Here is a 15,935-nt window from a genome sequence, read left to right on the forward strand (position 1 = left end):
AATTTGGAAGGCCTTAAAAGGGGAGGACAAATTCATGGGAGGACAGAGCTATCAAAGGCTAGTAGTCATGATAGATACCTATTTTCTCCAGTTCCAGAGGCAGCAGGGCTTTTTTTTTTAGCAGGAATGTACAGGAACTCAGTTCCAGCTGGCTTGGCCAGGGCTCTGTCTCAAAAAAAAAAAAAAAGATCTCCAGCAGAGGGAAGGCACTAGGCAGCCATGCACTCCCAAACTGCATGCTCCATCCTCTCTGCCACCTCCAGCCTCCAGTAAGCTTGCGAATAGAGTGAGAGACATGGAGCTGCCCGTGAGCACCCCCTCCTGGGAGAAGCTGGGCCTGCCATTGCCCACTATGCCACATGTCTCTCTCTGGCTATGTTGGGGGAGGGTGAAACAAGGTCTCTCATTGGCAAGTGTGAGAACACACATCCATGACATGCAGCTGATAGCACTGTACTGTTCTGTGTCAGTATGCAGAAACTGACCTACTGAATGGATGACATTACTTCTGGTGACAGGGGGTGTATTTTAATATGCAAAGGAATCCCTGCTGGGCTTTTTCTACAAAAAAAAAAGCCCTGAGAAGTAGTATGCCTCTTTTTATATCAGTTGCCAGGGTACTCAGGCCGGAGGATGCTGTTGCAGTCAATCTGCTTATGGGCTTCCCTGAAGTAAACATAATAAACTGTGCAAGCCAATATTCAAATTGTTAAATTATACACACTCATAGAAATTAATATAAATACAATAGAATTCCATACAATCAACAAGATTTACACAGAATTCATAAACATCCAGCACTCAACATAAATCACCATGTATATAAATTTCCTCCAGGTCTTTATTTTTCAGTTCAAAAATCCAGTCCAACTTTAGATATTGTATCCATAAATCCGGTAGGAAATCTACTTCAGTAGCTCTTGTAAGAAATAAATCCAGGTCGCTTAGAATTCAGTGTAGCAATGTTCTTCCATAGGCTGCTGAAGCAAAATCCTTCATGAGCTGCCAAAGCAGCCCCACCCTGACACCTCCACTGGCTTGTGACAGTGTTTCATGTTCACAGCTTCCTCAGGGATTATTCCTTAACAAACTATAACCAACTCATACATTCACAAACCTCTCCTCAGCTCAAAATACACAATCCTTATTCGGTATGAAGCACGTGCTGAATAAGGATTGTGTATTTTGAGCTGAGATTTATGAATGTATGAGTAAAATGATAAAATGATCCCTCCTCAAAAGTAGCAGCACAAAGGATTTTTTTTTATTACACAGCATCTATAGACAATAAAGAATATACACTATGGAAGAAAATTACTTTCACTTTTTGCATCTCTGGGCATTTTAACCATACGAAAGGCTCAGATAAATTGATCAGCTGGTAGTGCAGTTCTAAACAAAACTACAGCCTTCTAAATCCACTGAAATCAGTAGGTTTAGAACGTTGTAACTATCCTAGGTGCCCCGTTGTGCAGAGTGGTAAAGCTGCAGTACTGCAGTCCTAAGCTCTGCTCAGGACCTGAGTTTGATCCCAGCAGAAGCTAGGTTCAGGTAGCCGGCTCAAGGTTGACTCAGCCTTCCATCCTTCTGAGGTCAGTAAAATGAAGAGACCAGCTTTTGGGGGGGGGGGAGTGTAGATGACTGGGGAAGGCAAACCACCCTGTAAAAAGTCTGCCATGAAAATGTTGTGAAAGCAACATCACCCCAGAGTTGGAAATGACTGGTGCTTGCACAGGGTTGCACAGGCACCTTTACTTTTAACTGTCCTTAGGAAAAAACTGTTAATCATCAGCCAGTTTGGTGTATTGGTTAAGTGCGCGGACGCTTATCTGGAAGAACTGGGTTTGATTCCTCACTCCTCCATTTGCAGCTGCTGGAATGGCCTTAGGTCAGCCATAGCTATCGCAGAGCTGTCCTTGAAAGGACAGCTTCTGGGAAAGCTCTCTCAGACCCACCTAACTCACAGGGGTGTCTGTTGTGGGTGGAGAAGGTAAACGAGATTGTAAGTTGCTCTGAGACTCTGAGATTCAGAGTGTAGGGTGGGGTATAAATCCAATATCATCATCATCACCTTTATCTTCAGAGAGCCAGTTTGGTGTAGTGGTTAAGTATGCAGATTCTTATCTTGGAGAAACTGGTTTGATTCCCCACTCCTCCACTTGCACCTGCTGGAATGGCCTTTGGTCAGCCATAGTTTTCGTAGGAGTTGTCCTTGAAAGGGCAGCTGCTGTAAGAGTTCTCTCAGCCCCACCTACCTCACAGGGGGTCTGCTGTGGGCGGGAGGGAGGTAAAGGAGATTGTGACCACTCTGAGATTCAGAGTATAGGACAGGATTTAAATTCAATATCATCTTCATCAAGATCTAGGCTCTTCCTCTCCTTGACATTTAAAGCATCTTGAAAGGCAGTATTTGGAGATGAAGTGTTTCTTTCACTGCTCCTCTGGTAAACGAGTTGGTGTCCTTTCTCCAATACTCTCCCTGTATGGCCCTTTTTTTTAGAAAGCCAAAAAAGGTAAAAAATGTCATCTTATTTTTGGGTAGGTACGGAGTTCAGCTATAAAATCCATGGTGGAGCTAAGTTGTCCTGAAAAACAACCATTTCCCATAAATAAAGTATTTGATAAGGAATGGTTTATTTGTTGACTGCTGAATGCCACATGTGATAAAGTATTGTGAGAAAGCCAACATCTAAGTCACAGGTTCAGTTACAAGTAAGTTTCAGAAGATAGCCATGCTGGTCTGTAGTAGAGTAGCTAGAGAGTTACAAGTGACTTATCCGCAAAGAGAAAATATGGAGTTAATTTTTAAAAAGGCAAGTTACCTTGATCTGCAGAAATAAATTATTTTTTATTTGATTTGATTTGATTTATATCCCGTCTTCCTCACCGGAGCAGGCTCAGGGCGGCTCACAACAATAAAATGAAAACAATCAATTTAAAAATTGCATAACATTAATATGACAGTTTAAAATTCAGTAATTGAAACAATCATTAAAACAATCTGGTGCTGATATCATATGTATTTGTTTCACATCTGATGGCTTCAGTATTCTTACATTTTCTCCCACAATTATGGTAACTCTAGATCAGTTAAAGGCTAACCAGAAGAGTGTGGTTTTACAGGCTGTGACGGAACCGGCCCAATTCTGCCTTCAGACCCGGTCCCGTCAACTCCCTATTGAGTCGCCAACTCCTGGAGGGAGCTACTTCTCCTTTGGCCACTTGGGCTCGCTGCCACCACCTGCTCAGTCTAGGGGTTCAGATTGAGAGGAACAGGACTCCCAATCCCCCTCTCCAGCTATGAGGCCAGGCCTCAAGGTCCTCTGCCACCCTGTACTTGGGTATCACAGAGACCACAGCACTTCTTTGGGGAACCCCTGGAGGATTGGCACCTTATCCAACTGCATGCCTTCCCCCTTCCCCGGGGCCCCCTTCATAAAGCAGCGTGGTCTAAGCGGTCGGGATCTATGTGGTACAGAGTTTGACTGCCAGCATTCAAAACAGAAAAAAAATGTTTAATAAGAAGAGAAAGAAAATAAATAATAAAAAAGTTACATGTAAAAGTTTAGCACAGCACCTGAATAGCAACCAGAGGACAAATAAAGGTGGATTTAAACGCATCTGCTCATCCCTGGTGTAAACTGGCCCTACCTTGTGAATGACTGCCTTGGGGCCACCCCCACAGGCAGGAGCTCAGGCTACCAACCTTTCTCCTTCAGCACCAGCTGCGGACTGCCTTTTCCTGCCTAACTCAAATAAAAAGAACAAAAGAACTTCCTGCCCCTCTAGGAGGCTTTCCCCCTAGAGGCGCTGGTTTAACTCTGGAAGGGAGGAGGGGTTGGAGGGAGGCTAGGCCAAAGCCTACTTTAGTAGTTTAATGATCCCTCCCAATTAAGCACCAACATTGACTAAGATGGCGTTTCTCCACACAGGCCTTGCAGAACAGGGTGAGGTCCTGCAAGGCTTTCACTTCCTCGGGTAGCTGGTTCCACCAGTAGGGGGCTGCTACCAAGAAAGCCTTCTCTCTGGTAGATTTTAGTCTTGCCTCCCTTGGCCCAGGGATCACTAGTAGGTTTTGGGATCCAGATCTAAGTGCTCTCTGGGGAACGTGTGGAGAGAGATGGTCCCTAAGGCAAGCAGGTCTGTGGCCATATAGGGCTTTAAAGCTAAATTAGTAAAAGTCACCTTGTTTTTCTATCATATTTTCCAGTGTCTGGTTTTATTGTATTATTTTGATGCAGTAAATCAAATAACAGAACAACAGGATTTGTTTTTATTTACAGAGCACCAGAAATCATATTAGGTTTGCCGTTTTGTGAAGCCATAGATATGTGGTCGCTGGGCTGTGTGATTGCGGAACTATTCCTTGGATGGCCACTATATCCAGGAGCTCTTGAATATGACCAGGTAATAGAAGATTAGTGATGGTATTTTGAAAGACTTTATTTTACCAATTTTACCAAATCAGTTATTCAAGGACTAACTCATTCAGTTTCGGTGGTTTAAATATTTTATTGATTTCTTAGAAAGGGTAAGAGGGGTAGAGGGGGGATATTAGGGGAAAAAGTAGGGATGGGCACAGATCAGAAAATGCTGATTCGGTTCATGAACAGAACTGGACCGGTTCCCGGACCAGTTCACGAACCGAACCACAACTTGATTTGTGAATCAGTTTGTGAACTGGTCCGGTTTTTAAAAAGCCCCACACAGGGCTTCGAGGTTCCAAAACGGCAGGCTGTCTCCAGATCACTCTCTTCAATGTACCCACTAAGTTTGGTCCACATTGGACTTTGGGGAGCTGAGTTACAGACCTCTAAAAAGGTCATTCAATGCAATGCTTTTCAAAGGGATGTCACCTCTGATGGTTCAGGAGTGACCAAAACTGACCTGGGTGAGCTAGAGGCCTTCAGAGCACACAATTCTTCCCTGGGGTGACCCTCCACATGGCCCACATGTTACTTGCATGTCAGTTTTGGGGGGATCCAAGTAGCAGACCACCAAGCAAGGTGTCTCCTGGAAACTGTTTTTGGGGGAGTTGTTCTGTACCATTTTGAGACACCACAGTGTGGACCTGGTTAAGCTACAGGCATCAGACTCCCAGAGTACCTCCCCAGGGACCACCCACATGGCTACAGGTGGCTGTGTCTTCCTGAGACCAGCCACCCAGCCCTGGCAACATGATGACTGATTGGTTCCAAGCCTTCCATCCTACCTGGGAAGGTGACAGAGACAATCTGTCCTGGCAACTGAACTCACTACACAGCTGTGGGAGGGGGCACTGGTGGACTAGCTAAGGGAATGTGGGAATATGTGGCAGAGGAGAAAGGATGCTTTTTTGGAGGCGCATAAAGGGTAATCCTCAGCCGGGGAAGAGGGCAGTTGGCCAAGCCCCCCCGAAATCTGTAGATCGTTTGGATGCCTGAGTGGGAGAGAAGAGAGGAAACCCCCCAGGCAGAAACTCAAGCAACACAGGAAGAAATGAAGTGCTTTTTGGAGGAGCAGAAAGGGGACCCCACAGCCAGGGAAGAGGGCAGTTACCCAAGCCCCCCAGAAATCTGTAGGTAGTTTGGGTGCCTGAGTGGGAGAGGAGAGAGGATACCCCCCAGGCAGAGACTCAAGCAACGCAGGAAGAAATAGGGTGCTTTTTGGAGGAGCAGAAAGGGGACCCCACAGCCAGCATGCAGAGAAAGGGCAGTTTTTAGAACCCACAAATTGAACAGTCCGCCCCCAAATCAAATCAAAAACATGTTTTAAAAGAAAAAAATCTATCCATGTTTCCCACTCCTCACAATAAAGAAAAAACGGGGGGGGGGGGGAATGTAGCTCTGAATGCAAGGAAAGGAGAAAAAAGAGAGAGGTGATGCTTTTACTCTGACAGTTTGTATAGAGGCCAGGAGATTCAGCTGGTTTCTCCACCCACCCCAGTAATTCCCCCCCCCCCCTCAGTCCACCAAAAGATATTCTTTCACGTGCAAGGAGAACAAGACTTGTAAAAACCAGATGCAAACAGAGGACAGGAATGCGCCTCCAGTGATTATATATATTTCCCTACCGCATCCTGAGGAAGTCAGATTGATGCCTGTCATTGGAAATCAGACTTGTCTGTCAGCTTCGGACTGTCACTATTGGTCCCTCAATGGCTGGAAATATCCCACCCATACCCACTTTTCAGCGCTAAACTCCATGGGTGGAGTTTCTTTGCCAAGAGTGCACAAGAGGTTACGAACTGGGCAGAAAGTTTGGAGACTTCCTGGTCCGAACAAGTGACTTTCGAATCGAACTGTCCAGACCTTGAACAAGGTAAAGTCCGGGCCAGATTTTGTTTGGTTTTTGGGTCTGTGTCCATCCCTAGTAAAAAGTAACAGAATTATTCTAAAAAAAAAAAAAAAAAACAGTATTCAACAACAAATTAACATTAACTCTCCAAATACGTATCATAGTGTTTGTTATAGACCTTCAAGTCAATCTGATAAACCCAATTCTCCATAATTAACTCAGTCAGTTTTAAATGTATAAATTGACTAAATGTCTACTATAGGGGTGGCCAATGGTAGCTCTCCAGATGTTTTTTGCCTACAACTCCCATCAGCGCCAGCCATTAGCCATGCTGGCTGGGGCTGATGGGAGTTATAGGCAAAAAACATCTGGAGAGCTACCGTTGGCCACCCCTGGTCTACTAGAAGCTGAGAAAAAACTCCCCGTGTAAATGCTATAACAACCTTTATATGAAAAGTGCAAAACTATAAGTACTCAAAATAACAAAAATAAAAAAATCCATAAATCTCAAATAGCAACCATTTTCCATAAATAACCGCACTAATGCAAGTTTACAGAGCCAAGCTTCTGTAAACTTGTTCCATTTATAGTAGCTATTTTTGCCACCTCCCCCTTTGTCCTGTAGTTTTGTATTTGTCAGGGAATGGCAGTCCTTCAGCAAGAAGGCACACACGTATGTCCCTTTTCAGTCTTGTGTAAACTCCTTCTGTTCTGGGAAACTTGAATTCAACCCTATATGACTTGAATGGCTTTAGATAGCATCCTTCATGTTCAGTGTATTGCCAGTTGGACCCAGCGTCAGACAGAGCCTGAGGTTGCCATTACAGGGTTCTGCAGTCTGCTGGTTTCCATTTAGGGGCCCTTTTTGTGAATGAGTGCTAAGAAATGCCACACTTAGCTGTGTGTTAACAATATACAGATAGTTTATTACTGAGAACAATTTATTTTTGTTTGAGTGGTAATAAACTAACCTTCAAGGCCTTATGTGGCTGGGGTCCAGCGTACCCACAGGTATGCTGTACATGCCCCGAACATGCACTCTTCTGAGCAACACAACTTTGCAGTCCCTGGCCCAAACGATGTCTGCCTTGCCTCACCCCGGGCCTTTTCAGCCGTGGTCCCTGCCTGGAGGAACTTGCTCTCAGTTGAGTTCAGGGTCCTGTGGGATTTGTTACAATTCTGTAGGGCCTGCAAAATGGAGCTGTTCTACCAGGCCTTTGGCTGAGGTGCCAAATATCCAAATGACAGCAGCCATCCCTGGTTAAATCAATCAATCTACTTAATCTGCCTCATTTGCATAAGGGCACTATCTAGTGAATTGAGGGAAACTTGCCCTCTTCCTGACATTGTTGCAGCATGCATTGTACTCAGGAATTGTTAAGTTGCCATCAGGTTTTATTTTAAGTAATATTTTTAGATGAGAGGATTTGATGTTTTTTTATGAATTATTTAATGTTATCATATGTTGTAGGTCGCCCTGAGCCTGTCTGCAGGGTAGGAGGGGATATAAACAATAAAATAAATAAACTCTACACAAGTAGGCTTTCAGGATTTCATATCAATGATCTCATCCAAATGTCAAATAAATATACAAGCTGAATTCCATAGTGAGCTTTCTGAAACTCATGTAATATATACATATATATATATACATAAATGAATAATATAATATTTAGAAAATTAATTATGATAGGTAAGTTGATCAGTAGCATTTATTCTGCTGACCTTGATAGTGTCTACAAATGCATTAATAATAGGTCTTTATGAACATAACCTAAACATGTAAGCTAGGTCTGTTTGGGTGCAAGTGTATTGAGTATATTGCCTTAGTTCTCTACTTCTAATATCACTTCCAAATATCTGTTCATAAGACCATTCTTCCAGAAAGTCATCTTCCAGAAAGTAAACCCTTGAGCTATTGTGATATCAGAACATTTACATTAAGTACCATAGATTACTGGCTAATGCTCTAAAAATATATGTGAATAATGTGGTAGTACAAAGCTATTTTAATCCCTCCAGATTCGTTACATTTCGCAAACGCAAGGCTTGCCTACAGAACAATTGTTGAATATTGGGACGAAGACCTCACGATTTTTCTGTAAAGAAACAGATGCACCATATTCTGGTTGGAGATTAAAGGTAAAGAGATTTCTCAAATCCCTGTGCTTTGTGTTTTCACTGTGGGCCTTAAAGAAAAAATAGGACTGCACTGAACAGGGTGGGTTTTACATTTTTTGAATACTTTCTATCCTTTTGAAATTTTCCCATCTCAATAGTAATGTTTTTGGAGTGTTGATTAGTTTTGTACAAGAGGAGGTGCTGAGGAGAGAAGGTCCACTCCCATCTACATTAAGGCACCTCATGCTCTCCTTCTGTGACTAGTACTCAGAAGGCAGAAGTTCTCTTCAGAGACCCAATAAGCTATATCTGGTACCATTTTAAAATTTGGAATGTCACGTAATTATGTGATGATTATACTAAAGGCAACATAAATTGTATTAGAGTGAGAGCTTTGCTCAGAAGCCCCTTTTTGTGAAAAATAAGTTTACTTGAGGAATATTTGAATCAACTTTAGGAACCTGAGGGAGATGGAGTAGATGAACAGAGCTTGTCTGCCAAGGGAAATGTTATTGATGCTGTAGTTTTGATATTATGACTGTTGCTCTGTAGTAGTTCTAATGTATCAGAATGTGGAGCAGTTCCAAGTATAGCTTGGGCTCTCCACAGGCTTCAGCTTGCTAGGCAGCTGTGGAAGATTCTAGTTGATGTAACTCTACATCACTGCCTCTAGTTCCTATTGTGGCTCAGGGTCACCTGGTATTTAGCCAAGGACACTGTACTCTGTGTTCAGGCCCCATAACACAGCAGGACCTAAACAAGTCAGTATTTCTCAGGTTGTTATAACAACCCGACATAGCATATGAGGTCTTCAGGCAGGCTTTTGGGCTATAGCAAGAACTGAGGTTAGCAATGAGAGATGGAAAGATAAGAAAGGGGGCAAATCTATTTGCCTTCTAATTGTAATAAACCTTTTAAATAGCACACAGGGTTGGATCCAGCAGGGAAGTAACCAGAACAGAGCTTTCCTTGCCTTCCTCTAATGGTCTGCTGATTACCCCAGATGTCCTTTCTGTGGTGGGGAGAGCCTTGCAAACATTATTTGGCACTGTAGCTGTGAAGGAGCTAGATTATCTTGTCCTTCCTCTTCCATAGGTGACTGGTGTGGAAAGATCCACTGCTCAAGCACCTGCGAACTGTTCCACTGGATACAGCTCTCAGTTTGTGAAGTGTTAACAGGGATTCATTTGAGCATACTTACCAAAGAGCCACTATTAGTCATATTTTTACAGCATTTCAGCTAAGGGTACATGTGATCATGTTCATTAACTTGAACTTGATGTCTTTCATTCTGTCACTGCAGCATTCTGCATTCAATTAAAGTACATCTGTGCTTTCCTGTCATACTTTGCGTTAAAGTACATCTGTGCTTTCCTGTCATACTTTGCGTTAAAACTGATTTAGGTAGCACTTCATTGTCCAGTGGGAGTACTGAGTATTCCACTGGAAATGATAATGTAAACTAGCTTTACTGTTAAAAATTTATATCTCTCTTCTCCAAATTATATTGAACAGTAGCCAGTGGACTGGATCCAGTGATGTTGTGAGTGCAAAGGAAAACATGTTTAATGTAGTTCACTTGCACAGACAGTAGAGCAACCACTGTGACAACATATAGCACTCTAATACAATTTTAAATGAAATAACAATGTTCCTATGAAGCACTGGAATGTACAGCTGATGCTTAAATGACTTCAGTTTGTTTTGAAACTATTGAAAAAAATACCTTGTACCAGTGGAAAAGGTAGTGAGGATACAATAACCTTGACTTAGCATAAGTAGGAAATGAAGAATAATTTTAGTGCTTCCTCAAGGACTTTCATACACACAGAAATATTCTGTAAGACCCAACCCAGCAGCTGGAAGTTCAAGAGCCACTTCTGTTCTGCTAAAAATACTAGTTCACTAACATGCACTTTTAAAATTCATTAACTCCCATCAATGAAAATGGCCTAGGGTTGCCAAATCCAATTCAAGAAATATCTGTGGACTTTGAGGGTGGAGCCAGGAGACATTGGGGAGGAGCCAGGAGCAAGTTTGTGCAAGCATAATTGAACTCCAAAGGAAGTTCTGGCTATCCCATTTAAAGGCACCGCACTCCTTTTAAATGCCTTTCCTCCATTGGAAATCATGGATAGGGGCACCACCTTTTGGGGCTCAAAGAATTGGACCCCCTGGTCCAATCATTTTGAATCTTGGGTGGTATTTTGAGGAGAGGCACTGGATGCTATGCTGAAAATATGGTGCCCCTACCTCAAAAAACAGCCCCCCAAGAACCCCAAATACCCATGAATCAATTTTCTATTATACCCTATGGGAATTGGCTTCCATAGGAAATAATGGAGTGCCCAGCAGACATTTCTCTCCCTCCTCCCACTTTCTGATGATCCTCAAGTGGGGGAGGGCCTCCAAATCAGGGGATCCCCTGCCCCCACCTGGGAATTGGTAAGCCTAAAATGGCCACATCTCACAACAAAGTCAAAATATAGTAATTATATATATATTATAAATTGCTGTTGTTTTTTCTCCACTATGAAAATGATGTGTGTATTTTCAAATTTTTGAAGACACTGGAAGAGCATGAAGCAGAGACAGGCATGAAATCTAAAGAGGCTCGAAAGTATATTTTCAATAGTTTGGATGAAATAGTGCATGTGAGTATCTTTTTATGCCTTGTTCTTGATATTTGTTTTTATGGTCTTCTGGTATTGTATTTACTTTTAAGGTTCTTTGAGCAGGTCTCTGGAAAGGTAGAATATAAATCCAGAAATAAATATGCTTAATGTATAATATATATAAGTTTTTTAAAAATACTGTCTTGTAACACTCTTTCCAATTTTACTTGGGAAGAGTTATTCTCCCAGGACTGCCTACTGTCTAAAGACCTCTCCCTTGTTATAATTTCAATGTAGCACCCTTAGATATTTTGCTTTCAGACAGAACTTGTACATCCAGATTTTGCATCTACCTCTCCCAAACCAACCCTTGTCCAAGAGATGGAATCCCTTTCACAGAGGTGAGAGAAGCAGTGCTTCGCTTTCAGAGGGCCTGCAGTTCTAGGTTTGGTACTTTATTGTCCTGAAACAAGACTGAGGTCTCCATCTCATTATCTCTGGGATGTCAATGAATACAGCAAGACGAAGAAGTTTCAGATGGTTTCTGTTTCTTCTGGTACTGGGAGCTTGGTTTGCTTCAGAACTTCAATGGCACTTATTTTCATGTCTCCATCTGACTGCAACATGGCTGTTTTCTTCAGCTCGCTGTGGGAGAGGTTCAGTATCAGTAACATGATGTTCTGTCCCTCTGTTGCCTGAAGTATTTTCACCAAGCTTATGGCAGTGTGAAGCATATGTTTGGCACTGAGGGGATCACTGTTTTTCCATATGTTGACTGGCTTCTGGCAACATCTCCTCAACTTTTCCCTCATTCATCATGTATGGATGACACTGTGTAACCTGATGTGGCAATCATCCTTGAAAGCACTGCCTCTCCTCCATGGCTCTAAACTCATTCTTGTGATTTAGGCCTCATGCAAATATAATTGACTGATAGCCAGTTGGAGCCCATGGAACTCCACTGGATGGAAGGGGGTGAAATTGGACTCATTTTATGAAGGGTGAAGACTCCCCCACTTTGGACAGGGATTTTGTGGCTCTGGAGTGTCAGCTTAGCAAGGTTTTATTTGGCTTTTAGTTAGGGTTTGGGGATCAGCTTAGAGAAGAAAGCTTATTTTAGTGTGACAAATAAGCATCCTGTTAAGGGCGCAGAGTGGTAAAGCAGCAGTACTGCAGTACTGTGGTTTGAACTCTCTGCTCACGACCTGAGTTCGATTCCTATGAAAGCTGGATTCAGGTAGCCAGCCCAAGGTTGACTCAGCCTTCCATCCTTCTGAGGTCGGTAAAATGAGTACCCAGCTTGCTGGGGGGAAAGTGTAAAAGACTGAGGAAGGCAATGGCAAACCACCCCGTAAAAAGTCTGTCATGAAAACGTTGTGAAAGCAACGTCACCCCAGAGTCGGAAACTGGTGCTTGCACAGGGGATTTTTCCTTTCCTAAGGGCCTGTCATTCCTAAGTGGTTTGTGTAGGTTATATGGAGAGATGCTCTGTACAAGAAAAGAATAGCCTTGAACCTGCTGAAGTAAACTGTCCAGAGAAAGGGGAAACAAATCTCCCTTGTTTACATTACTTGAGAAACAGTTTCACTTACGTTATGGATTGAAAGTTGCACCTACCTGTGCAAGTTTCTTTGTAAGATTGATGGAGTTCCATTCCATACGGCTTAATGTGGTGCATTCCGTGTAGATAGATCCAAGTGGGCAGCCGTGTTAGTCTGAAATAGTTGAACAAAGCAGGAGTCATCTACACATATTTACCTTATTAAAAATACTTTATTTTCTGTTAAATAAATAATTGTTGCTGTTCTTTATTGGGTTTTATTTGTCAAGTCAAATGTCTAAGAAAAAGTGAGCTCACTTAACTTCACAGATACAACTTTGGTCTAGTAGGTTTCCAAATAAGAGACCTTTAGGGAGCACATAGCTTACACACTACCATCTTTTATTCAAATCTTGTGCCCCCTTTTTATTTGATTTTTGGGCAGCTGGTTTTTTTTTTATTAAAAAAACTAAGACTATAGAGGAGGCCAGAGTGAGGAGAGATTGAGGACTGGATGTTCTTCAATCCATACGGTAGTTGCCTTAGAGCCTTGCTCTCTCTGTTACCCTATAGCTGTCACACCTGGCTTGCTCTCTCTGTCACACCTATAGCTATCACACCTGGTAAATGGAGAGAAGTTGCAGCTGTGTTCTACCCGAACCCTCCAATTCATAGAAGTACTTTTGGACTCAGTTTCTGGAAGGGCGTGCCTGCTTCTAGACTGAAGGAATACCCTTTTGGACTTGGCTTTCTTTTTCATCCATCTCACCCAGAAAGACAGATTCAGCATCTCCTTAGGTTCATTACAGCTGCCATCTCTGAGGTCTGTTTTTCCAGGGTTCAGGTGCAACCTCTGCATCTTTGGTTCCTATGCAGATTCCAACCAATGACAGTCCCACAAGACAAGTGGTGGCTTATGCCACTGTGCTGGCTTCCCAGCACAGCCTAGACCAGAGGCATCATACTCATTTGTCATGAGGGACAGATCTGACATAAATGTGACTTTTTGGGGCTGAGCCATGTATGCCATAAAACATATACGAGAGATATAAACTTTAACAGCAGCTGATAAGTTCTGGTTGGTGTGTTCTCACTGCAAGGCCCCATGGGTTGGGGGCAGGGTGCAGAGGAAAACCCACATAGGTAGAATGGACAGCCAGCTGTGCAGCACTGGGCAGATGCATCTCCACTGCCTGGAGGGAGAGCAGACCCCTCCCCTAGCCCACTTCCTCCACCAATGCTATGAGCTATGCTTGACTGTGGCAGAGGTTCTTCTGCTGCACTATCAGAATGGCTCTGCCCACTCCCCCCAGCAGCTTCCTGTTCCCACCAGTTGCTCACAGGTTGGATAAGAGCCTTGGACGGGCCACTTCTGGCCCCTGAGTGTTATGTTTAATGACCCTTGCCTATACTATTGTGTCCTGTTTAATCTCCTCCTGCTTGCTCGACCCTGAAGACAAATATCTTCCTCTGGAGTTGGAGCACTCACTGTAGAATGACTCATTCAGTCAACCCTGGCCATTCCAGGAGAAAAAGCTTTCACATTAGGCACCTAGAACTTCTTTATACCTTTCCCCCAGACTGTAAGGTCTGGGCAGATAGTGAGAGATTGCATTTATTGTGTCCTGATCACACCAGCTGTAGTTCAAAGGCATCCTGCAACTGTCTTATGGGCATTACATCAGCCTCCTTAAGATGCCAGCTCTCCTGTCACACCCATTGCAGAATTCTTCCTCTGGACACCTTTCATCTCTAATGCCAGGAGTATTCAGCCAACCAACTGATCCCAGAGACTTTGAGTGGAGATCCTTTAATGTACAAAGGCATCCACCAAATGATCCTATGAGTACAAGTGGATCACTATCTTTACTTTCCAGTGTGGACGGGATCAGTTTATCTGCCCAGTGATTTCCATCCTCCATTTTCTGTCTCTAGCCACAGTGCACTCATTTCTTGGTTCCGTTGGCTGCCATCTACTTCGGACCTCTTCAGTGGGGTTGTTTGTTGTGCACCTGACCTATGATGAAAGAGTTCTTTTTTATCTTCAAGTCATTGATGCCTGTTTGAGACTTGCACCTTGTCCAACCAGCTGATCGACCTTTTAAGCCAAGGATGGGGAACCTCCATCCCGAGGGCTGTATACGGCCCTCAAGGGCACTTGGTGTGGGTCTTCGGGGATTGTTGGACTGAACCAAGCCATGTGGCAGCCTCCCTGGGGCCTGGCTGGCCAGCGAGGATCGTGGGGCCCAGCCGCACTGTGCAGCAGCCTCCCCAGGACCAGGCAGGGATCACAGGGCCCATATGTATTGTGCGGCCGTCTCCCTGGGGCCTGGCTTGCAGGCCAGAATTGCTGCAGGGCCTGGAAACGTTACTGTCACAGTTCAGTTTGCACTTGATTATCCCACATGGTGTGGCCTAAAATGCTAATGAGTGTGTGACCTAATATGCTAATAATAAGGGATGTGGTCTAATATGCTACTGAGTTCCTGCTGGACTTTTTCTACAAAAAAGCCCTGGACCTAGGCATTTGCCTAGGTTGGTGGGCCGGGTGTGTGTGTGTATGCCAGATTAGGCTCTCCCCACATGACTTCAAATAGAAAAGCAATTATTTGCATTAATTTTGCTGGTCTGAATCATTCTCCCTCAGCAGAGCACTGTTGATAATTTTTTATGGCCCGCAAATGATGTTATAAATATCCCTATGGCCCTTGGCAGAAAAAAAGTTCCCCAACCCTGTTTTAAGCTAATGGCTACCTGATATGATTACTCACTTTTAAGGTGGCATTTTTGGTTGCAGTCTCTTTGGTCATAAGAGCTTCTGAATTTTGTACCCTGACTCCCTCCCCCCAATTTGTTTTCAGAAGGACAAAGTGATTCTAAGATGAAGCATTGCTTTCCTGCCAAAGGTGCTATCAGGATTCCTTGTTCTTTCCACCTTTTGTTTCCAAGCTCTGATGCAGAACGGGCTTTGCATTCTTTGAACATTATAAAGACCCTCTCCTAATATGTAGACAGAACTGCCACCTTTAGGCATCACACTGGTCTTTTTCTTCCCCTGTAGCAAAGTGTGTTTCCTTGTAAAAATTGAACCTCTGGATCCCAGACTCTCAGCTGCTCATCAGCCACCTCCACAGAGCCTCCAGGCCCATTCCACCAGAGCTACAGCCATTTCCTCAGACTTGAGCAAAGTAGTTCTGCTCTTGGAACAATGGCGGCTCATCTTTGCCAAGCATTATGCCCTTGATGTGCTGACTATAGCTGATAACTCACTTGGCCAGACTGTTCTCCAGTTGATGTACTATTACCTGCCTCCAGATAGGTCAGCTTGCTAATCTTATTTATATTAGCATACATACATACAAGTGGATCACTATCTTTACTTC

At 43.5% G+C, this 15,935-nt stretch overlaps 1 protein-coding gene across 6 annotated transcripts in view; it reads left to right on the top strand.

Moving 5' to 3' along the window:
* Positions 1 to 15,935, top strand: part of HIPK3 (homeodomain interacting protein kinase 3) — a 144,999-nt gene that overhangs the window by 83,163 nt on the left and 45,901 nt on the right. For all 6 annotated transcript variants that reach the window (XM_060262830.1, XM_060262828.1, XM_060262831.1 and 3 more), the window contains 3 exons: positions 4,284 to 4,407; positions 8,299 to 8,418; positions 10,965 to 11,051. In XM_060262830.1, the coding sequence (XP_060118813.1) occupies positions 4,284 to 4,407; positions 8,299 to 8,418; positions 10,965 to 11,051 (331 nt within the window). The remainder of the gene's footprint in view (positions 1 to 4,283; positions 4,408 to 8,298; positions 8,419 to 10,964; positions 11,052 to 15,935) is intronic.

This window comes from Heteronotia binoei, chromosome 21 (assembly GCF_032191835.1).
Source record: "Heteronotia binoei isolate CCM8104 ecotype False Entrance Well chromosome 21, APGP_CSIRO_Hbin_v1, whole genome shotgun sequence".
Taxonomy (NCBI): domain Eukaryota; kingdom Metazoa; phylum Chordata; class Lepidosauria; order Squamata; family Gekkonidae; genus Heteronotia; species Heteronotia binoei.